The 25307-nt window shown below is 33.4% G+C and overlaps 4 protein-coding genes across 7 annotated transcripts in view; 2 read left to right on the forward strand and 2 right to left on the reverse strand.

Annotated features, from left to right (window-relative positions):
• LOC133192259 (prenylated Rab acceptor protein 1-like) overlaps positions 1–25307 on the forward strand; it is an 82170-nt gene that overhangs the window by 26748 nt on the left and 30115 nt on the right. The gene's annotated exons all lie outside the window — the stretch shown is intronic.
• The window catches only part of LOC133192256 (A disintegrin and metalloproteinase with thrombospondin motifs adt-2-like), a 435058-nt gene that overhangs the window by 15335 nt on the left and 394416 nt on the right, over positions 1–25307 (forward strand). The window lies entirely within an intron of this gene.
• LOC133192366 (uncharacterized) lies at positions 637–20479 on the reverse strand. Its single transcript, XM_061328382.1, has 8 exons — positions 19951–20479; positions 17867–18115; positions 17703–17732; positions 13856–14177; positions 13077–13270; positions 3360–3416; positions 2834–3021; positions 637–2605 (listed from the first exon to the last, which is right to left on the reverse strand). The coding sequence occupies exons 1-8, from the start codon at positions 20477–20479 to the stop codon at positions 836–838; spliced, it is 3339 nt and encodes a 1112-aa protein (XP_061184366.1). The 3' UTR covers positions 637–835.
• LOC133192367 (uncharacterized) lies at positions 12807–25252 on the reverse strand. Its single transcript, XM_061328383.1, has 6 exons — positions 25173–25252; positions 19843–20487; positions 17867–18115; positions 13856–14177; positions 13077–13270; positions 12807–12916 (listed from the first exon to the last, which is right to left on the reverse strand). The coding sequence occupies exons 2-6, from the start codon at positions 20477–20479 to the stop codon at positions 12807–12809; spliced, it is 1512 nt and encodes a 503-aa protein (XP_061184367.1). The 5' UTR covers positions 20480–20487; positions 25173–25252.

A 25307-nucleotide genomic window follows, 5' to 3' on the forward strand; every position in this document is an offset into this window, starting at 1 on the left:
CTTTCATATCTTACACACTCCCAGGTTGGGGAGTACCTATTGTAAACACTTTTTATGTAATCATAAATTAATAATTATCTGATAAGAAATGATATTGAAATTGAAACATAATAGCAACAAATAAGACCTAGTTTAAAGCAAGTTTTTAATATATTTTACTCAGGATTTTATGCATGTTATCATTTAAGAATTATTTTACTAAACTAATAGAGAAATAACGTCTCATTTCCCCATGTGCACTTTCTAACACAACCACAAATAGATCGGCCGCTGCTGCGGCCAATAATAAGACGAAAATATTATATGATTAATTGAATTTCTGCTATGACAAGGCGGTAAAATTTCATAATACTATCCTTAATCTGCTTGGCTTTCTGAAATACCCGTTCAAGGTACTACATAATTAACAAGGCAAAGATAAAATTTACCGACATTACAGAGTGATACATAACAGTCAACTTCACATACCCAAAAAGACTTGAAATCCAGAATAAAACTGAACATATTAAAAGTAAATTTCAAATTAATTTCTACAAATAAATTTTTTTATTGATATGTAAAAAAAAAGTTTCATATTCATTCATCTAACAATTAAAAAGAGTGATAAAAACACTCTTCTTGTAAACGAAGCGATAATAATAGACTTTTATATTTAATACAGGAAGAAAAATTCTCAACCGAGTCCAAAGTTTATGGGGTTATATAATTACCGAGAATTTCACAATTTTTTTTTCAAAACTTTGTTTTTTTCGTTTTTCCATCTGTTATGATACAGTTCCAAATTTTTAGTTATGATAAAACACAGGTTAATAATTGTTTGTTAAAAAACAGCTTCTTACACATTCGACACGTCATCTGATGAATCACCGTTGTATATTCTCATGGCTTCTCGATATTTCTCCGTGCATCCCAAGCCTCTGTAGAACTCTGCCAGATAGTAATAATTATCTGGCATCCCAATCAGAGCACATGCGTTTTCAGCGTCCTCAATATATTCCGTAAAAAGATCAGTGTCACCCAATTGCTTGAGGCATGTAAATAAGCGTTGAAATGAAAACATCATAACCATGTAATACCGTAATGTCGTCATTTGGCCTTGGTAGTTTGTTTGATAAAGAACCTGATCGTTTTGGTCTTGGCTAAAGTCCGCTATTGCTTTGACTTTCTCTTTCAAAAGGCGGATGAGCTCCATCGTGTAATGGGAGCCGTGATCATACTCTCTGGCTACAGTTAGCTTTATAGAGAGATCCAGTAAGAAAGCTACGTCAGCTTCCTGCAATGCATTGTGGGATTTTGCTTCTTGTAATAAAGGATCAGGTATACGTACCTCATCAAACTTTCCATTCTTTCTCTTCGGTCCTAATAGATCCCTGACTAGTGTACCACCATATGAACCCATGATAAATTTAAGCGCTCTTGTATTGTGAAAATGATCCAAGAAAAAGTAAAACCACCATTGCATACTATTCGGCAAATCTTGAAAATAGGAGCATGCAAATTCTTCCATTGAGGACCCATCTATGTTGTAGCTAAGAAATTCTTCATATAACTCAACAAATGAGTGTGCAGCATCTCTGATGAAATAGTTCCACAATTTATTTTTTACATCTTCAATGCTAATCTGGAAGAAAACATCTCTCTCAGACCCTTCAATGCAATGCCCACTATTTATGGACTCGATATGATCTATTAGTGGTTCCGCAATCGAACTGCCTGGTAAGCCACGCTTTTCGGTCACCAAAACTATCGACATAATCGGAAACTGTCGAATTGCCATAATTCTCGAGTATAGACTTTGACATTCATCCTCTGCTACATCTTCAAGTAAATTCCACGATGGAATAAAATAATCCGGCATTTGCCTTTTATGAATGGAGAATAATAGCCTATCTAAAAGGTATAATAAACATCCGCCTTTGTTGTCTGTCCAAAAAGCCGAAGGAATTTTTTCCATGGCATAGAGGAAAACGGATTTCAATGCATAAGAGGGTAAATTGGTCTTTTGTGTACTAGCAATACTAGCAATTAAAAGTTTAAACACTCTGTAACAATGACGCTGATGAGGAGAAGTTCCTTCTTTAACCAAAACTCGAATGGGTAGCATAAAATTTAGCCTCCAAGTTAAATTATCAGCGGATTCGCATGGAACGACAACACATTTTTCTCCAGATACCTTAGCTATGATATCTTTCTTTGGCCAACAAGCTGGTCTTTCTCTTGCTAGCCATGAATTTAATATATCAAATGGCCATTTGAGACACTCTATTCCTGGAATTAGTTTTACTCCTTTTTTATTGGAAGAGTACTGAAGAAGATATTTTGCTGAAAGATAGGCAGTTCGATCCTTGAATTTGATATACGTCGACGAATATAAGGAGGGCTTGATGACTACTAATTTCGTTAAGGAAGGTGGCATGTTTTCAAGCTCTAGACAAAAATGGTTTTCAACCTGACTTGTCTCTTGAATATCGTTCAAAACGACACAGTCGTCGCTGATGCCCAACACTGTAAAACACATGCTGGGTCTGTCTCTATTGTTGTAAGAAATTCCAAATTTTGGTAAAAATGAGAGATTGGAATCTAATTCCTCTTCCATGTCACCGACCTGTGAAAATAGGATAATTGTAACAACAAATTGTAACCCCGACATTACATAAATTAACCACAAAAGAATTCCATTTCCATTCCCCTTTTCTTATAATGATTTGATCCCCCTTTTCTTAAATTTTAGACCCCAGAAGAGAATAACAAGGTTTAAAAAAAAGGTGAGTATTCAACAAATTAAATTAATGCAGAGGAATTCTCAAAATAACGCAAAAAGTGGCATCCTTACTGTTGCTGTGTGATAACCTTTAGAAGACCGTTCTGAGGTATCTCCAATAACCTTTTCAGTAGCCCAGGGAAATTTCTCGTTGGAGAATGCCTCAGTTGGGATTGTTTTGTTGATGAGGAAATGCAGATGAATGAAAGGTACAGAAGTGAACATATCGGTGGAAGTTCCAAAGTATGCGTCTATGTTGTCTGTAATTCAATTCAAGCACTGTTAAAACTAATATCATATCCGCGGAGTAGTGAGATTTCAAGGATGAGTGAATTCAAAACATTAACGAAATTTAAAATTGAGACTACATGTACTTGGTACATTACAATATGACAACTAATTTGAAGTTTATTTCTTGGATTAAAATTTCTGAAGGAATAATAATGCTGGATATTGCCTTTTTCTTATAAAATATACGAAATGAAGTTGATATTATTATACCACTATCAAAACCTTATTTAAAAGTCAAATTAAAACACAAGAAAAGTATTATATCAGTCTTAAATGAAGAAAACAAGAAAACAAAAATTACACTAACCCGTCTCATCACCAACCACCGAATCTTTTATTTGGACATTATTAACTCTGCGACCACCTGTCGATCACAAATGAATAAATATAAACTAAAACAAAGAATTCTAGACTTAAGCATTAACATGGAGTTACGTAAGACCAAAAAAAAGTACAAGTAACACAGGATGAAAAGCCAGGTTTCCCAAATTTGGAAACCCGATGGAAACATATGGGAATCGTGACATCAGTAGTTTCCATATAGTTTCCATTTTATGGAAACCACATAGTGGTTTCCACGTAGATTCCCGATATGGAAACAATCAACCTGTGGTTTCCCATAGGTTTCCCAATATGGGAAACCGTGGAAACATGCAGTAGTGGTTTCCACGTAGATTCCCGATATAGAAACAATCAACCTGTGGTTTCCCGTAAGTTTCCCAATATGGGAAACCGCGGAAACATGCAGTAGTGGTTTCCACGTATATTCCCGATATGGAAGCAATCAACCTGTAGTTTCCTGCATGTTTTCCAGATATGTGGTTTACACCTATTTTCCCGATAATAGACATTTTGGAAACGTGTATCAAAAGAATAATAAAAAAAACCTGTTTGTGTAATTCTGTGTAATAAAATTGAACATTCTGTGACAAATAAAAGATTTTTTTAACATTTTAGTCTCGGTAAAACTCATAAAGACACGTGAATTTGAATTAGTAGTAAGAGAAGATTTAATACAACTTTTAATTTTAGAAAAATCGGTGTAAACTGTTCAGATAAAATTCAATCATTGCGCTAACCCTTGTAAACGCGGGCACCTGTTCTCAGGTGCCACAGGTGGAGACACGTGTCGCAGAGACACCTGCGACAGTGTATTTTTTGTATATTCTATGTGATTTGAGAGGGTTTTCTACCTAAGGGGAACAATGGGCTGTGGTCAAGCATGTACATACACATAGTCTCCACAAACTCAGTTTAAATTTAGGTGATAACTGCTGGCCATTGATTTGATTTTAAAAAAAATAATTTAAATTATCAATAAGACCACTGAATATTGATAAAATAAGCTACATTAATTTTAAGATGTTCAATGAGAGAAGGAAAAAAAAAAGAATTGTATTTTATTTTTTCATTACTGATTAAAAAACAAAATTTCCTAACCGTTTAAAAATTATATATACTTTTCTATCGGTCTAGAATAAATCTAAATTCTCGTTATGTGTTAAATCATAATTCTTTTTCAAACAAATTTGTAAGTGCATAGATAAATGAAATAAAATTTCTTAATCGGTAAATAACGAATCGTCCTTGTTTGACATCAATGTAAACTTTGAATATTGAAAACGTAGAAAAAAATTGTTAATTATCAACTTTGTTGCCTGCTTAATTCGCAAATTGTTTATGAGAAAGGATGCAGGTGGATCTATTATACAACATAAGAAATAAATTACTAATGTTTTGTGTGAAATTCGTATATAGTCCTCTACAAAGACATTGATAAGATAACACAACAGAATAATATTCATATACAAAATTAATGAGTGTTAACTAAATAACTTATTTTTTTATATATATCTGTACACAGACCCTGATATAGTGAATGTTTTCATTTTTTCGCAGGGAATTACAATAATGTTGGTCTTAAATGCATAACATGCACGTATATTTAATTTAGCTATTTTGTACACAAAGACCAATGCTGGCTCTAAATAAAGAAAAGTCTATGATATTTATATAACATGATTTTCTTTTCCTTAAGAACAACGTCTTCTGAAGAACTGCATGCTAAGGCAATTCATTGAAGGAAAAAAAATTATTAATTGTTTTACACGTAGATGCTTAGCGAAAACTTAATATTTTTAAATCGTGTATTATGTTTAACGGAAGGCTACCCCATTCAAATTTAAGCCCCCTCCCCTCCTTCAAAAAATGGAGAGAAAATAGTTTCTTTCGATATTTAGGTATAATGTACTGATGTGGTGATTGTCAATACTTCTACATGTACAAACATTTCTTTATACATGCCTTCCATTTCTTGATTTTTATACCCCTACATGTACCATTACTTATTTAAAAAAAAAAAAAAAACTGAACTTAAAACTGTCTGTACTCAAACCACAGGCCTGTATAATTTCAGTATGGGGCACAAACTTTACCAGAAAGTTCTTAACTAGCAAACCTTACCAGAAAAAAAGTTATATATGAAAGATACAGGGCGGTACTGGCTGAACGGCTAAAGCCACGTATATATATACAGCCCTGCACATCAACGAGTATACACCGGGCATTATTTTCCAACAAATCAGATGATCAAATATTGACAAATTGTTACCAGTCACGACTAAAATTCTGAACACAATGGACATGATTGTAGGTTACCTACAATAATTCTGAGCTTATTTTAATTATGTGTTTCAGGTCAGTAACAACAGTTTCAAAAGTGGGGGGGGGGGGGCTTCCATAAAAATCTGACAAGCCAAAAAAAAAAAAAATAAGAAGAAGAAGAAGAGCATAACCATTTACTTTCACCCCCTCCCCCCCCCCCCCCCCGCATTCTACGGGCCGGTGTTTTCCAAATTAAAATACTGTTTTCCCTACCTTTGCTTAGATATTGGTTCGTTTTTTCACCTTATGTTTACTCTCTTTTTTTATAAATCAATTTTCAAACTTAGTGTGAAAAATTCTGATACATTATAACGGTGAGAATTATCTTAACTAAAGGCAAAGATGTTTGAAGTAAAATATAGCAAATAGAAAAAAGTCCAGCAATTTCGTCCACTGATTATTATTGATATCAGGCTAAAATCGAAACCAAAAAAGGAGGGGGTTCAAAATAGTATCTAAAGCCGAACAAGAGAAAAAAATCATCAAATCTTTATTATTCTTGAACCGTCCTTGCTGGTAATTAAATTATTTTGTCTTGATTTTCACAAGTGTATGTATTTATACTAGTCTAACATACCCTGATTCCTTCTACTAACTAGCAATTTTTGACACCGAACTTTTCCATCATCACTAAAAATAAAATACTGTTCTGTATATATACATGTCATGTAGTTCATTTGCATGCCAAATGCAGATCGAAATTTACGGCAGATTTCAAAGGACAACATTCTTGTTACAAAATAATAAACAGCTCATAAAGAGTCATCAAACGTTTATTTTGAGGGGCGCAACAGGAAATAAGCTTTGTTTTCTATACTGCAAAAAATATGTTTAGGGACGTATGGCATGTCCACTATGCCCCCCCCCCCCCTATTTTCTACGGTTCTCAACTAATATTCATTTTCTGACGCTTCAAATTTTAAAACATGTATACATGAATAAAGGTTTAACATCTTTCGTTGTGACATTATACATTAATCAGAATAATTTAATGAAAAAGTAGTGGGGGGGGGGGAACCGGACATTTTCTGTTTGGATGGGCACTACGTACCAAGCCCCCCCCCCCCCCCCCCCCAAGTCAAATAATTTGAGGGGTCACACCAGAAACATAAAATGTCTCTGGTAACCCTCAGAAAACCTCTTTGTTTTCTATAGTAAACTAATTATCAGCAAATTTATTGAGGAACACCCCCTTTCTATGATTAGTGAAGAACTTCACTAAGGATATGAATTCATAATCACCGTAATAGGGAAATTATATTATATATAAAAACTTTTTTATTACCCTCTAACATAATTAACGTAAACAGGTTCCGTTTCCCATAATGCATCGCTCTGCAGAGGCTTTAATTTCATTGGTCAGTTTTCACGAGGCGCCATTTTTGGAGTTGAGCAAGACGGAGATGGACTCTGGTGTAAGGTGCAAATGTGAAAAGTTAACGATGTTTTCGCCACCCAGTGTCTTTAAAACTATGAAAAATGCAATGATCAACAAGCAAGGATTAGTGTACGTATATTATTATATACTTTTTTACGGTAAATAATACTAATATGGGGCAGAACAAATTTTTCCCATCGAAGACCACATTCGTTTTGACGCCATTTTGAAAAGTTTGATATCAAAGTTTTAAATATGTTAGTTTACACATTGAATAAACGGAAAGAGAAACTTGAATTATACAATATTTAGTGTTTTACGTTCAATCATAGATGTATAGATAATAGACTTTGTATAGTTAGGCCCTATGGCACCACATTTGTCTTTTTCCATGCTGTATGTTGTATGTTAACGTTTCGCCTTTGTAGATTTTTTTAATGAAAATGAATGCTTACTATAATAGTTCTCTCTCTCTATAAATAAATGAAAAGTGTATGAAATTTTTTTCGTTGTTAAATCGGATAATAATGTTTGTACCGAATATGGTTTCTTTGTTAATACAGACAAACATATATCCGGTTTGAATACATGTGTTCTCGGAATGCAACTTGTTGTACTTTTGGACTTCTGGAACTTTTTATGATGTAACGACAAGGTAAAAATGAATTATTTCTCCTACTAAATTACGATTAAGTCATCAATATTTAAACAAAAAGTGTCCGCAATCTCAACTTATCAGATTATTCACGAAGGACATCATCATCGAAAATTTAAACAGCTGAAAGAGAGAGTTCTGACTATTGTAAGCCGCCTTTATTTGTCAGATAAAATTAAAAATTATGAAGAATCATTAGAACAATTTAAATAGATTGTCTGTAACTAGAGTACATATACATCATAACACAACCCTTATTCATATGCATAATGATGATATGTATAGGGAAAATGTATTGGTTTGTAAGTACTTCTATAATAATATAACAACTGTTTAACAATCTAGTGATAGATTGTAAATTGAAATAGTTTACTGTTCAAAAGACAAAATTTCTCATGTGTGACCTGCTGAGAGATTTACTGAAAATGTTGAATCCTCATTTGTTTGAAATTTTTGTTTGATATATGTTGTATGATAACGTTAAATTTTTGTTTGTTTATTTTACTCCTCCCTGGTAGTTGTTGAAGTTTTGGCCATTATTAAAAATACTTTTGTTTGATCAGATGTACTCAGGGTTGTCTCTAAGACCCGGGGGCGGAGGAATTTCCCCAACTATAATGATGTAAATAATCCCCTGGTTATTTCGATATTCCTCCTAAACTCCCCAGTAAGGGATCAACCCCAGTTCCCCTTCTACGTTTTAAATGTCCCCTTCTATTTCAATTCTTAGGGACAACCCTGTGTACTTCAACCCAAATTTTGTAAAATAGGTAAGTAGGTAGGTAGATTTTTTTTTGGGCAGTATCTAACAAATTGATTTTTTGTCATACAAAAACACAGAATTAGAAATTTATTGATGTTTCATTACACACTGGACAGCTAGACAGGTTTAATATTTATTGCTCTCGTTAAAACAAGTGTCTTGGAGAAATTATAAACCTCAACTTTATAATGAAACAAACTTTATTTCCCTGAAACCAAAAAAAAAAGTAAAATTAAAATACTTAAAAAAATGATTGGGTAGGGCTGATTTTGATGGATCTTTTAGAGTACATCAAACAAATCAGTCATCGCTCACCTGAGCCAATGGCTCAAAAGAGCTTTTCTGATCAAAATTTGTCTGTCGCTGTCATTGTCTTAAATTTTTCATATTGAATCTTCTTCTCAAGAACCACAGGGCCAATTTCAATCAAACTTGCTACAAAGTATCCTTGGGTAAAGGGGATTCAACTTTATTTAAATGAAGGACCGTATCTTCTTCTAAGGGGAGATAATTACAAATAAATGAAAAATTAATGGCATCATTTAAAATCCTCTTTTCTGGAACCACTGGGCCAGAAAAAATTAAACTTATTTGGTAGCATCCTCAGGAAGTGTAGATTCAAATTTGTTTAAATCATGACCCCCGGATGAAGGGTGGGGCCACAATGGATGATCAAGTTTTACGTAGGAATACATAGGAGAAAATCTTCTTCACTAGAACCACTGTATCAGGAAAGATGAAACTTATGTTGAAACATCCTCAGCTAGTGTAAATTCTAATTCTGTGTTTTTGTATGACAAAATGACACTCCCCCCTCCCTCCCCAGGAGAATAAAGGGGCCATAACAGGGGATCATAACAGGGGTTATACAGTAAAACTCATTTAGTACGAACACGGATATTGTGAATTAACAGATATAGCGAAGTTTTCTTGGATCCCCAGCTAAATAAATTTTACTTATTCCTTATATGGATATAACAAATTAAGGATATAGCGAAGTAATTTCACAGGTCCCAGTGACTTCGTTATAACCGAGTTTTACTGTAAAAAGGAAGAAAAGGAATATATCAATAAAAATTTTCATCTTAAGAACAGCAATGCTAATATGTATCATATAAATTCAAAAGCATCCTTCGAAAGTATAGAATTCATACCCCCCCTCCCCCCCCCCCCCCCCTGAACCACTTTTATATTTAAACTTTTAAATACAGAACTGATTTATGCTTTTTCCTACCCAAAGTGCTCAGGTGAGCAATGTGGCCCCTAGGACTCTTGTTTATTGTTGGTCTTATAAGTGAAATCAGAATGCAATAAAGTGTAGTAACTGTACATAATATATTCTTTCAGAGAGAAGAAAATTGACATTAAAGGAGAACCAGTAACTAAAGATGTATGATGAATCAAGATGTGATCATGTGGTAAGTGGTAATGAATTCAATCATAAATAGGCATGTATGACAACTGCATTAAAAGAAAAGAACTTGATTCCAATTTTAATTGGAATGTTGAACTACCAGCTGCAAACTACAACAGGTTAGGCATAATAAAAAAAAATGTTTGTTTACGGTTACTCCCCCCCCCCCCCTCCCCCAATATCTAATAGCCAACCCAAATTTTTTTTCATTGTAAAAATCCATAAGTCACTCATTCATCAGTTTAACTTTTACATGCATCTTAATCTACCCACCAACCCTATTTTATTTTAGCATGAAACAGTAAACAAACATATTTTTTTCGTTTGGCCTTATGAAATTGTATGGCTTGGAGTCTTTTTCACTTCTCTATAAAATTTTCTGTCTGGATGATGTCTAGCATAATATACACCATGCAGTGAGGATTTTAGTTCACCCGAGCTAAAAACTCGAGTGAACTTTTCTGATACCTTTTGTTTTGTCTTCTGTCCATCAAACTGTCGATCGAGTGAGCTTTTCACATTTTCAACTTCTTCTCAAGAACCACTAATTTTAACCAAGGTTGACACAAAGTAAGGATATTTTAAATTGTACAGAGGAAGCCCCCTCCCCCCCTTCACCCCAAGGGGAAATGATCAACTCTTTCAGATATTATTGATATGATCATTGTTGAGCAACTTATAATTTTGTAACCTGTAGACTTTATTTTAAGAATAATGAATATTTGTTTAAGAGTCCTTTTGTCAAAGTTCAAAGTTCAATTAAAATTATTTTGTGATACATGTATTTGAGGATTCGAGATATCAGGAGTAAAATATTTAAAGAATACTTCCAAATTACTTCGACATATCTATGGTATTCAAGATGCCAAAGTTCAACTGTATGGCTATGCTAAAGTAGTAAATATTATAACTTACTAAAACTTTCTAACATTGAAATATGTTAAATGAAACAACACAAAAATGAAAAATAAAAATTTACTGATTTCTGGCTGGTCAGTATTTTGATGACTGTAATTTCTAAAATATTCAATGAAACACTTTGAAGCTTTAACTGTAGGTATATGTTAACTATATATACTATAAGATAATATTTATAAATGAGAAGTTTTGAACAAACATTACAACATTCATGTATGTAAATTGGGGGTAAAAACTGGTTATCGGTAATGGCTATTGCCTTAATTTTCAGTGACATAAAACAAGATTTAGAATGCAGGTAAATAATACTAGAATGTGTCTGTACATATGATATAGCATATAGAACTTGTACTGAATGTTGATTAGCTAAATCTTGAATGGCTGATATGTTGGTCGTTTTTGATGAAATTTAGATTATTTGTATGTAAACTGAGTGTACATGCAATATGAAATTATTCATAAGGTATTAAACATGATTAAAACATGTGTATGCAATGCAACATATGATGAATTCATATTGACTTGTATGGATATAGCTTAACATGTATGTGCATTGTTTTTTTTTTAGTGTCCTGTTCTGCAGGTGCCATGAGATGATCTGTCTGTCCATCTGATATCACTTGTCCTGAGTATATTTTTTCTCCTCTTAGTCCAATCTCACTCAAATTTAACTCATAGAGTGCCTGTGGATGGAGGGTAAAAAGTGACCTTGGACCAATTATCAAGGTCAAAGGTCAGTATCAAAACACACTATATATCTTTATTTAAAGTCCTTGTCCAGAGCATAATTTTTCTCCCTTGGTATGATCTTGCTTGTGTGCCATGGGATGAAGGGTTTTTAGTGATCTTTGACAAAATTTCTAGGTCAAATGTCAATAAGAAAAAAAAAAGATTCGTAATGTCCTTGTCCAGAGCACATTTCTCTCCAATTCACTCAACTAAAAGCAGTGTCTTACATGTACGAGATGGTCATATTCTCAATCTTACCTGCTTTAATATTAATCTGGCTTAAAACCTTACTATGTAATGTTCATTATTCGGATTTCATGTCATTAAATTTAAAGACTGAAACTAATTATAATCACTGATATTGGTACATTAAAAGACATTGAGTGATCTTGTAAGATTTCTAAATAATATTCAAAGCATACAATTCTTACATCAAATAATAATTTTATATGAAAATATATTGCAGATCGCAGATGATGTGAAGAAAATACAAAGGAAGCTGATGTTGAAAGAAGTATAGAGTATTTAAAGAAGTTTTTATGAATGGACTTAGATGTGAAAGACTACTTCATTGTGTACCACGATATATGATTTTATTTATTTTGATATCATTTTCAAATAATGTTTTTGCACATCAAATGAATTATTAAACATATGATTTGATAATGCTTTTTCCTTTTTATACATTTTCTTGATAGATTTTGAAAAGAAAACACAGTTTACCAAGGAAATTAATAATATATATTTTGATTTAAACTTGGTGTTCTCTTTTCACATTCTAGACAAGAAAGATTAACCATCGAAAATACAGGGATCCTTGAGCTTCCAGTTGCTTGTCAATCATTTTTCGAAATTGAAATGCTCAACCTACCCTGTAGTTTCCATGGTATGGAAACTATTACACCATAATTTTACATTGCTTCCCGTCTCAGAAAAATAAGGGAATCTTGAAGTTTCCCTGTAATTTCTTTTATGAGACACCAGATAATTCCACCAAGTTTCCATCACACGGAAACCGCTACGCTCCAATTCCATATAGTTTCCTGAGTCATGGAAACTTGAGGAATCACGAGGTTTCCTCTAGTTTCCGTTCATGGGAAATCTGAGGATTCCATCGAGTTTCCATTCCATGGAAACCACTACGCTCCGATTCCACATAGTTTCCTAATTATGGAAACCAGTGGAATCTTCAGGTTTCCCATTACGGGAAACTACATGGAGGCTCAGGAAACTTCAGGTTTCCTGAGGTTTCCGTGGTTCGGGATACCTTATGGAATCGGAGCGTAGTAGTTTCCATGGCACGGAAACTTGACGGAATAACCTGGCATCCGCTGTGGAAACCACTAGGAAACATGATGTAAACATGAGGTTTCCATGTGGTTTCCATATAGTTTCCCATGACGGGAAACTGCTTATTTCACCCAGTGTAACATATTGGAAAAATCGCAAGCTGCTTACACTATTATCATACAAACTTTCAAAGCAGCAAAATTTAACACTCACATTCAAACCAGGTATCTGACCAGTTTTTCTTCCTGAGGCTAACATAATGTTGCTCGTCAAAATGACCCAACTGCAGTGGTTCCTTCTTTGTAATGTCATCGCTAGGAATAGACGGTTCGATTGTGGTTTGATTATGGCCACTTCCAATCGCACTGATGATCGAAATAGTTCTTCCCAGGACACTGCTGATTCCTCTGTAATCAAATTAACATGAATGGTTAAATTGTGTTGCAAATCAGAGTTCTTCATAAAAACTTGAGGAGATAAAATGCACACAAGGGCATGTAATGCTAACATGGGAAACGGATCGTCATATATTACTTCGCAACCATGAAGCATGTACAACCATGCATAAAAATACATCAGCTGACACGCACATTTTAATGATTCTTGGTCTAAACACTAGAGATAAGATCCAGACATGATTTGAACATAATCATACAGAACAGACTTTCAAAATTAACCCATGGTGACAATAAAGATGCATCAGCTAATGATATTTCATGATTCTGCCTAACACTTGCAAGATATGATCAAGAAAATACTGTATTCAATCGTGCAGAGAAATAAAATGCAAAATAAGTCACGTTGACACATTTTGAGTCAACAAAACCCCCAAAGATGCCTCATCTGACAAGGTTGAGTGATTTTAGGTATCAACAACTTACTTTTGGGTTGGAACACACCTTCCCCTTAAGATGCATCATTTGGTGATCCTAGACAATATGACCAAAACACTTAAGCAATAAAACACTCTATTTTTATAGTTAATAACCAACCGTAAAATAAGTTGATCGCCCCATTCCTTGTCTCTGGACATTCTACACAAATATCCATCCCAGGATTCGGTGGATAAAAACATCCCAAGGTGAGATCCATCTTCATGACAGGGATTTTCCCGCAAAAATTCCACCGCCTTATGACGTATAGTTCTAGCTGTCCAATGGAATTCTCCGTTCATTCTCAGTTGATCAACAACAGAGCGGAAGAGACAGTTGCCATCTGGGACCACATCATGGATTTCACAGTCAATGGTCTCAGTTAGCTGCTCCATCGTGGAAACCATATTTCCTGTTTTGCAATTTCGACACGTTCCACATCCTTCAAAACGAAATTTCAACATCTAAACCCAATGTCTAAATTTGTTATTTCTTCATTTGTATTGATGATGCTATTAATGCAATGTGTTTAAAAATCTGAATTTTGCAAAACTTGGATGAATGTACATATATGATCAATAGCTCTACTGCCAAAAAATCCAGAGAATCAATAAGCAATCGATCGACATGTATATCCAGAATGTTCTGTAACTAAACACATTAGTATACTTTGCACTTCGTGCATCTGGTGTAAAATACAGAAAACACAATGAATTTGAAAACATCTGCAACTTTTTTTGTGCTCAATATTTCTGCATTTTTTAATGTATGATTTTAAACTCTATTACATTGTAACTATTGACTTTCATGTAAATATAAAAAATATAGTTCCCATCATACCTTCATGGATTCAATTTCTTTATTTAGCACACAAATAATAAAGTTTTATTTAATTTATTTAGAAAATCTTATTCAGAGAGAATACTTTTAAAATTTTATAAGTGTAAAGTATGTAAAAAATTGTTTCATATAAGTCTAAGTAATTGAATTCCTTAACATAACTTCATTTTATATGTCATAAATGAAATATGAAGATAACGAACAGTATTCAATCTCGAAAGTCCAATGAAACGATACAAATTTGGAGCAGAGCAAACACGGACATCAAAACTCAGAGGTGGGAACAGGTGCCATGGAGGAGTGAGCATCCCCTGCCGACCGGTCACACCCGCCGTGTGCTCCTTGTCATGATCGGGAAACAGAAACCGGAAAAAAATCCGTTGGCAGTTCAGTGTATAAATAATGACCTAACAATAAGTATGAAAAACATCAGTCAGCATTTGACTCAATGATAGGTTGTATGTGCTGACAAGGTCATTATATCGACCGAAAAAACTTGCGAAAAGATGACTTCAAACGAGATTGTTGATATCCTTGTTTCGTCAACTTGTTTGTCAATAGCTTGCTTCGTTTTAGAAATTGTTCATAAGTAGAGCATGCTCTTACGTATCGAATCAACTGAGAGACATAAACCCCTTATGCAGGTGATAAGGGTATATTGCTACATAAGTAAGGGAAGTTGACGATTGAAAAGTTGAAGTCATCACGTTTATCATAAAGTTTTATTGTTACGTTACCATTGAGTCTTTTTTCTAGTAAAATATTTAAATATAAAACAGATGTGTCAGAATCTGTGGTAACTTTTTTTCAAGCTTACTGGGATATACCAAGTCGACATATGAATGAAAGTAACAATTGTTAATTAATAACACGTCGTCGATATATCGAAATGTCGAGTTGAAGGCCACAACAAGTGATTTCTTCGTCTCATGTAGAAATTTTTGAATAAATTCTGCTTCATAAGAATACAAAAATAGGTCTGCTAATAAGGGGACACAATAGGTCCCATGAGAATTCCAATAGATTGTTGGAAGACCTGATCTCCAAAAACTGCATAGAGGCTATCATGGGGCTATCTACTAGTCGGGGGGGATGCAAACATAAGACTGAGATTGGTCTATCAGACCTCACTATCATTAAGGAAATTTACTTCTTCAAGGGTACCAATGTACTACATTTCATGTCTGTGAAGCAAAAGGTTCTCAAGATATTGAGCGGACAATATCTTTCTATGTCCAGTGTAATTGGCCCTTGACCTTAAAAGTTACAGGCGTCATCTACTTCGAGAGAGAAAAAAAGTGTACAAAGTTTAATGACCGTCAAGCAAAGATTCTCTTGGTATTGAACATACAATATCTCCGTGTGTCTATAGAAATCTGACCTTTGATCTTGAGTACTCAAAATCAATAGGGGTCTTTTACTCCACAGGGGGTACCAGTGTACCAAGTCTGACAATCCAAGATTCTCAAGAAAAAAAAACAGTGTATAAAGTTTGATTACTGTCAAGCAAAGATTCTCAAGATATAGAACAATAGTTATACAATATTTTCGTGTGTCTATAGAAATTTGACCTTTGACCTTAAGTCCTCAAAGTCAATAGGGGTCTTTCACACCTCAGGGGGTACCAGTGTACAAGTTTTATATCTTTCTACGTTTACTTTGATTTTTCACCTTTGAGCCTCAAAATTCATAGGATCATCTTTTTTTATGGGCTAACAATGCCCCATTACACCAAGTTTGATGGACATGTACGTCATGCAAAGGATTCCAAAGAAATTTAGCGGTCATTATCTTTGTATGTCCAATATGACCCTTTACCTTGTGAAATCAACAAAGGTCATTTAATTCTTAGGAGAACCATGTACCAAATTTGATGTCTGTCAAGCAAAGATTTTTCAAGATATTGAGCGGACAATATCTTCCTTTGTCTAGTTTGACCCTTTGACCTTGTGAACTCATAATTGACAGGGGTCATCTACTTTTCAGGGAAACTAGTGTACCAAGTTTGATGTCTTTCAAGCAAAGGATTTTCAGGAAAACTAGCGGTAAACATCGTTCTATGTCCAGTTTTACCTTGACCTCGTGACTTCATAATCAATAGATGTCATCTATTTTTTTAAAGGAAAACAATGTACCAAGTTTTATGTCTGTCAAGGAAAGGGTTCTGAAGATATTGATCAGACAATATCTTCTTATATCCAGAGTAGTTTGACCCTTGACCTTGTAACCTCCAAATCAATAGGGTCATCTACTTTTCAGGAGGTACTATTGTACCAAGCTTGATGTCTTTTAAGCAAAAGTTTCTCAAGTTATTGATCGGACATTTGGTCTATTGTCCGACCGACAAACAAATATGACAAACCAATATGCCAATCAATATGTCCCTTTTTTCAAAAAGGGAGGGGGCATAAAAAGTACTAATATATGACGTACAGGATCTTTCATTTTGTTTGATAAAATATCATTTTTATCCAACAAGTTGTACGTTTTCTCACAGCGAGTCTAAGGCGAAGGAAGAAATCACAACATACCAAATCACAAAACATGGGAGTTTCATTTTTTTTATTACTATACTAGTATTATTTCTTGTTATTAATCATCTCCCGATCAATTTCCATCGGTTTCCTCAGAAAGCAGCACATTGAGCACAAGGTCAACAATATTAAATTCATGTTTGCAATAAGTTAACATGACGTCACACGGCACTGGAAGAATGAAAACTTTGGTATCAAAATTTTCCCTTTTATAATATGGTCTCGGGTTTTATTGATCAAATCACTAGAACTCTAGGCATTTTGACTGCCAAGTATTTTTATCAGTACGACATGCTAATTACATGCAATGACCGTATCATTTCATATACATGTACTAGTACATGGTGATTTAATCCTACAATTTAGAACCAAGGTATGAAAACAATTGCAACAATTGTAGAAATATAATATCAGAAATTCATATCATCAACACTCTATCGGTATTGATCAGTATGTGCTTTTTTCACCTAGTTTTACATAAGGATTTCTATGATCAATTATAGTAATAGTGCATTGCTTGAATCAGTTTGGGAGATAAACCGAAAAAAAAAATCATGCACGTGCAAATTCACGAAACATGAAAGTATAATTACCCTCGGCATATCCATGCACACATGGGTAAACTGAAAAAAAAAATCCAGGTGTTCTTGTTACAATCATACATGTAGTAGGGTCTCTGACAGTATAAATTCTCCCTTTTCTCTGCATCTCAGCACATCTTACATTTTTCTACCGTAACTTGAATACATGCAGTTACCTCCAATAGTCCTGAAGCTTTTGGGAGGTTCTCTCTCCACATCGCAGTAATCAAATGGATATTTCTCTTTTCTCTCTTCCTCCTTTCCTGAATAGCTAGAGCCATGTGTGCGGCAGACAATGTGGTGTCCCTGATGGTTGTGGTGACAGTGTTGGTGCTGGTGGTGACAATGATGTTGTTGGTTGTGGCAGTGAGTCTGGTAGTGGTCGCTGTCATAATCATCGTTGGCACCATCAGAAAATTCATCGTCTGCGCCAATAATATAGTATAAATCTTTCATCCATGGTCAAATTGTGCTTTATACATGTACTTCAAAACGTAAGTGCTTGGATTATTTTATAATACAAAATGCTGAGCAGGACTTTAAATTCTATACACAAACTTAATTCCGAATTTATTTTTCAGTCTGTCTTAACCATTAAATATATACAGTGTGCCACCATCCTTACGGTGTTAAGCATCGACTTGGATTTAATCTCTAGAATGTGCCAAATTCATTAATGAGAACAAAAGACTGCTTTTGTAAATTGGACATTTTTTTCTAAATAGAGTTCAATTCGTGAATTGCAAAAGTTATTCATCTTATAGCATGTATCTGTGCAAAGCACTGGTATTGTGGATTGCAAAGGACTACAAAATTATAATAATAATAATAATAATACTTTATTTAAAGAGGGTAATTTAATTAAAAATCGTGCATAAACATCACCTGTATAGCTGTGTAAAACAATACAAAAAGTAAAAATAAGATGTTCATTTTAGGGGGCCACTTATTCATACCCTTATCACATATATATGATATAGTCTTTACCCTACCAGTTTTCTCATTTTCTTGTAATTACAGCTGCTAGAATATACATTTTGGATTTGTAAATACTCTAGAAAATATTATTTTACTAACCTATATATATTTGGGTAAATCACGGAAAAGTATGAAATACACATGCATGCACATCGAAATGTAATATTTAATTCAGATGTCAGCTGTGAGAGATTGAAGTATCATTCCAAAAATTTAAGAACTCTAGATTTTGATGCCGTGCCTTTTTGCATTTGATTTAGGATTTGGTCAAACTCGAACTCGCAAGTTACTGCATGCAAAAACAATCGTGTTAATACAGACCTAGTGTAGATGCACGTTGTATAATTTTTAAAGGTTTAAACAACAGATGAGATTAAACAACACAATATAAAATGCAACAGTACTTTTAACTTATCGAAAAAATACATGCTATGAATTCAACATAAGGAGCATTAAAACATGAAAATAAAACAAGCAGATTTGCTTGAAAATGAAGATCTCTTGTTAAGAACAGAGAGGGATTTGAAAATTCTTTCCTATCAAATTCTGCGTAAAACTGCGTGAATCAGTCTCACGTGATATGATAATTTTAACGTTTAAAACATTATTATAATACAATGTTATGTTACCTGAATACCATTACGCAAAATATGATTTAAAATTTAGCAATTCAAGGACTTTATTAAAGATCAAAACAAGAAGTGCAAGACCTTAAGATAGAAAAAGAAAAACAAAGATTGACCTCTCCCCTTTTTGACCTTGAAATCGATAGAGGTCAACAAACTAATTATTTATATGTAAAGATATGATCTCTTTAGTTATCATCTGGATACCATTTTGAGCATTATATGAATTTCTGACCTTGGCGTTTGACCTCAAAATCAATAAAAGTCTTCTTTAAGTGATAGTGAAAGTCCATTGCAAAATACCAAAGAAAACTACATTAATCATCTGGAAACATTTTATAGATAAGAATTTCTGACCTTGGCTTTTTGACCTCAAAATCAACAGTGATCCTTTTTAAGTTATAGTATTACATGGAGTCATAAATCTTCATTGCAAAATCTCTGAGAGAACTAAAGTTATTATCTGGAAACCACCTTATGCAACACCTAAAAGAATATAATGTAATGCCCTTTGCTATACACGCAGAACCTATAAATGTATTCATTACCATATTTTATGCCTGACTGTGATTTTCGATAGAAAACGTTCGAAAGATCTGTAACATCCATGCTTCTACATGCTTTATGCCTATAGCTTACTGACAGCATGACCATACTTCCGGCCTTTATGTCTTTCCACCCACTTTTAGACGCCTCAGTGGTTGTTGAATCTTCTTCAGAACCAATTTCTTCTTGAGGAGGATTTTCATCATCGGAACTCTTTCTCGCTTCCGATTTTGATCTGTCGGAGTTCACGACGACGATAAGACCAGTAGGTAGACTTGAAGTGGTAAAGATTTCTCGTCCGACTTGAGGTGTTACATCTCTGGCGAAGAAGTTGTTGTGAATTACCTCGTCGTCGTCATCATCGGCAGCATGGGATTTGGCGGGATATGATAAGGATTGCCTATTCTCTAAAAAATCTTCATCCTCTGAATCCGTAATCAGTTGTGACTCAGCAGAATGTGGGCTTGCATATCTATCCAGTCGTATTGTTTTCTTTGAATTTAAATCAATGTTACATTTATCTGTTGTATCAATTTTGGATTTAACCACCTTTGGTTTTGAATCTGCTGCTTTCCATATGTTTCTTAAAAACTCAAGTTGTTTATTTTTATCTCCAAGCTGAATTTCGCTGTTTTCCATATTTACTTCTATGAAAAAAAAATAGAGTGAAAACGGATAAATACACACTCTTATTATTAGACCATAAGCCAAACACGGTCACTGAAATATGGTTACTAGTACCTACTTCAATTAAAATGTATAGCTGTAATTTGGCAATTTAGACATATTAAGCATTAATTTTATTAATCCATAAATGATATACTGTAATCAACAGATAAACCGTTATTTATAGATATAAAAAAATATTCAATAAATATGTAAGTAAGTACTATTATCTATACATGATTTATGTAAACCCAACGTTTAGTGATACTGTAATCATCGATACTGTAACCAATCAATACCTACACGTATATATACTGTAACCTACAGATACGTATTTATTGAAGCAATATAATGCTTTCTTTGTGTATACAAGGATAATTAAACAGTTGCAATATTTTCGGGGGGGGGGGTAATTTTATCGATAGTAAGATGAATACTCTTATTTATAGCAGATACATGCCAATACTATCTGTCATTCACACAAGATAATGATAAATACAAGTTGCTGTCCTTCAAAAAAGACCGCAATACGTGGACCATAGGTATAATTTAACTCTATAGTCTTGGTACTAAAACTGTAATAACGAATGAAAGAAGCACGCCCTTCTCAAGGGTCTTATAAAATGTTTCGACTGCTGAATTGATTAAACAAATTGGGTAACACGCTGTTGATTCTATTTTAAATATAAGGACAGATCACTCTGATAAAATACCAGAATTATACGAGGCGCCGTTATAATATTTTTAAGTTATTTTCTGATATCACAAAATGATTTTTTGATATAAGAATTTCGAATGTTTGATATCAAAAAATCATTTTCTGATATCAGAATATATATATTTTGATATCAAAAAATAAACGAGATTTTTTTTATATCAAAAATTCAAATTTCTGATATCAGAAAATAAATTTTTTGATATCAAGAATTCGATTTTCTGATATCAGAAAATCTACATTAATTTCTGATATCAAAAATTTGATTTCCTGATATCAAAAAAAATCATTTTTTGATATCAAAAATTCATTTTTTTTAATTTCAGAAAATATTTTTTTGATATCAGAAAATGATTTTTTGATATCAGGAAATCAAATTATTGATATCAAGAATTGTTTTTTGATATCAAGAATTATTTTTTGATATCAAGAATTCGAATTATTGATATCAAGAATTCTTTTTTGGTATTAAAAAAATACTTCAAAAATATAAAAATGGCGCCTCATAGAATTATATCTCTTTTTATGCAGTGTATAGAGGTCTATTTTAATTATAGGCCACAGACAAAAGCAAAGGCAGATAGCCCATTCCCTCTTAAATAACTCTTGAAAATATTCAAGAATATTTTAACGGATTTTACAAAATAAGTCTATGAATATATTTTTTTTCAATTCATTTTTTTCTCTGCATGCAATTGACGACTCTTGTACAAACAATACACACAATGAAGGAAGGGGGGGGCATGAAAGCTACTATGCTTATGACACCAAATATTATAAATCTACTTCAGTTTTCCAAGGAACAAAGAAGAAAAAAATTTAAAGAATTAATATAATATGCATTTTTTTACTATATGAACAACAGAGCCCATCTCTCTCTCTCACCAGTTCCCTTGACCCCATTTTTCCAAGGAACAAAGAAGAAGAAAATTATAGAATTAATATAATAAGCATTTTTTTTAATATATGAACAACAGAGCCCCTCTCTCACACCAGATCCCCTGACCCAGGGACCATGAATCTCACAATTTCAGAAAAAGCATCCTTGCTCATCAGAACCATGCACTTAGTTTGTTTGCTTAATGCTGAACACGATTCGTAAAAGGAATTAGTCATCCATATTCTTTATTCAGTTGTTATATCTAAGGGCCCCTATATTTATAAGCCGTTCACTTAGTCACTCTTCAGTGTAATCAGTTATCACCTGTGTAGACGGAAGTACGCTATAGAGCTATTGTAAAACACTCGGAAGCGACAAAAGTAACTGTGTGTCTCTTCCACGGCAGGAGAGAAAGATACCAAAGAAACTTACAACAGTTGCACAGGTCAGGGGTGCAGTATACAAACAAACACTAATAAACGTAAACTGCAATAAAATGTAAACAAAGGTAATATAAGATAACCAGCACAAACATACGTCGTCCATTCCACACAGGTACCCGTGACAAGAAAGCAGTCAGGAGTAACGAATGCAGAGAGTATATCCTAGTGCTGATATCGAAGATAGTTAAATCTATTATCGCGTATGCCTATTTACGATTCGTGTTCAGCTTTAATACCAACAGAGAAGATTTTTAAACAAATATAAATGCATTTTCACTATAATTATGATCAATAGAACCCACCCTAACACCAGGACCAGAACTGACCCAGAGGCCATGAATTTCACAATTTTGGAGACTCCTTTGTTTATCATAACTATGCACTTAGTTTGTCTTCTTAATGTACAGGACGAGAGAATAAGCTTTTTAAAGAATGTATGCATTTTTACTATATGATCAATAGAGCCTAACCATAACTTCAGAACCCCTGACCCCGACGGTCATGAATTTCGAAATTTGGTAGTATATTTACTTTTATCCCATGTTTACCCCTTTATCCCGTGGATATGACTCATTGGATATTTTTTCGATATCCCACACTTAAGTGCAGTTGTGACGTCACAATGGTTTTTGCGTTAGCATGATGAAGTAAAATAAAGTGGAGTCCTATATATAAAACAGTGTAAAACATTGGTTTTGAAGTATTAAACATGGGATAAAAAGAATCTCCCATGATTTGTAGTTGGGTATGACTTTTATCCAATTCGTTGTGTGTTTTTATCCCCTCGCCAAGGCTCGGGGATAAAAAAAAACACACAACTCGTTGGATAAAAATCATATCCAACTACAAATCATAGGAGATCCTATATATAAGTCTTATATACATATGTATTTATACGTAAGGGATTTTGAAAATCATATTTTTCTTTCCTCATCATAGTTGTACAACTTTAAGTAGAAATGTTACACTGAGATTATAATCTAGCAGGAACTATATTTTTGGCGGAACGACGGCGTATGAAAATATCTCCTTTTCTGCTTCTCAAAATTACTATATAACAATGAATTTAGATAAAAAAAAATTAAACAATCAAAGACTTTGAAAATATTTCAAATGTAAGTAAAATCAATAATAATGGACTAAAGTTTTAAAATATATCAAACAAATATGATTTTCCAAACAAACTACAATTTTATTAGCTTTTAAAAGCTTCCAATCTAAGTACAAATTTGAGCAAAAAAACAGTAAAAAGTGTTTTTCTCTCATAGTAAACGGTCAAATCTTTTTGTTTTTGTATCAGTTTGTATCTTTATTTGACTACTTTACCATATGTGATAATAAGAAAAATTTAAATATATGAAGCATATCATAATAACTAATATTTTCTAAAATTTAAGAAAAAATAGAGGAAATTCGGATTAGCCAAAATCTATTTTATTTGAATTATTCTTGTCAATTTGGTAGTATCATCTGAAAGACCCTATATGGTAATATCTTTCTATGCAAAAAGAAAAATATTTAAACTTTTGAAATAGAAGTAAGCATCACATGATTGGCAATTATGGTATTTTTTTTATTTTTAAGGACATACGCAACGTACCTTACCTACTGATAATTTTTCGAGATATTCTTAATTTAAGATTATGGTGCCATCAGATGTTCCTAGACAAAAAATCTGCATGCATTACCAGGGGTTTTGAAAAGATATCAATTGATAAAAATCCTTGTATAATTCGAAGAAATTGTATAAAAAAATTACTAAACATATATTCTAGATGTTTTGTTTATCCAAACTTGTTTTAGAAGAAGTGTACAATAGCATATATAGACTTTAAAATGTAGCACACAGTTTCTTTAAGTATTGGAACTCTTCAACTCCAGGGGATAAGACAATAAAGTTCAAACTACGTTGCGTATGTCCTTAATGTGAAGAAAAAAGATAATGACCTTGACCTGGCCTTGCTTCTAAAATAAAACTCAAATTTAATCCAATTGATAACATCACTTACTGATAATGTCTTCTTGAATCTATGAAAATTTCATTAATTTTCAAATACAAGAAATATGAGAAGAATCCCTCCTTAATGCTTTTTACAATCATGCCAACAGTTAACTCGATGTTCAGGGGTAAAGACCCAGGGACCATGAATTTCGATATAGGGCTCAATGCTTATTACTATCATGCCAACAATTTAACTAATTTTTAAAGATTGCATGAATTCTTATGGTTTTAGCTACACTTCTCATCCCCTCCCCCCCCCCCCCCCGGAAGGCAAAGATTTACATTTTTCCCCTGCACCCATAGATGTCATATGCCAAAACTGGTTCTGCGGTTCAGGGTAAGAGGCTAGCACGATGACAAACGAAATATTTTAATCGCAGGAAAATTTGACCAGTTTGTTATAAAAACGAAAGTAGATTTTGCTCAGGAAGTCCCAGCGCAATTAAGTTCAATTCTGGAAAAAAGGAAGGCAGAAGCCTTAAATACATGTACACTATCATCTCATTCTTACACATTGCAAACATCGAACAATGGTAACTAGTCCTAAATTGTTGCAAAAGTGCTCAAATTCTATCATGAAGTTTCCCCAGCAACGTTTTTTTTTAAAAAAGAAAATAAAAAAGTACCTGAATTGCGCTGCTTCACTTTGGATTACATTGTGTTGTGAATTCCGTTTTAAATTCCACACTTGAGTTAATCATTCTTCCACTGTATAGCAATTCAGCTAAATCGAAAGAAGAAAATTTTCAACACGGAATTTA

This window comes from Saccostrea echinata, unplaced genomic scaffold (assembly GCF_033153115.1).
Source record: "Saccostrea echinata isolate AGI-Se365-2 ecotype Australia unplaced genomic scaffold, CSIRO_AGI_Sech_v1 ptg000025l, whole genome shotgun sequence".
Lineage (NCBI taxonomy): Eukaryota > Metazoa > Mollusca > Bivalvia > Ostreida > Ostreidae > Saccostrea > Saccostrea echinata.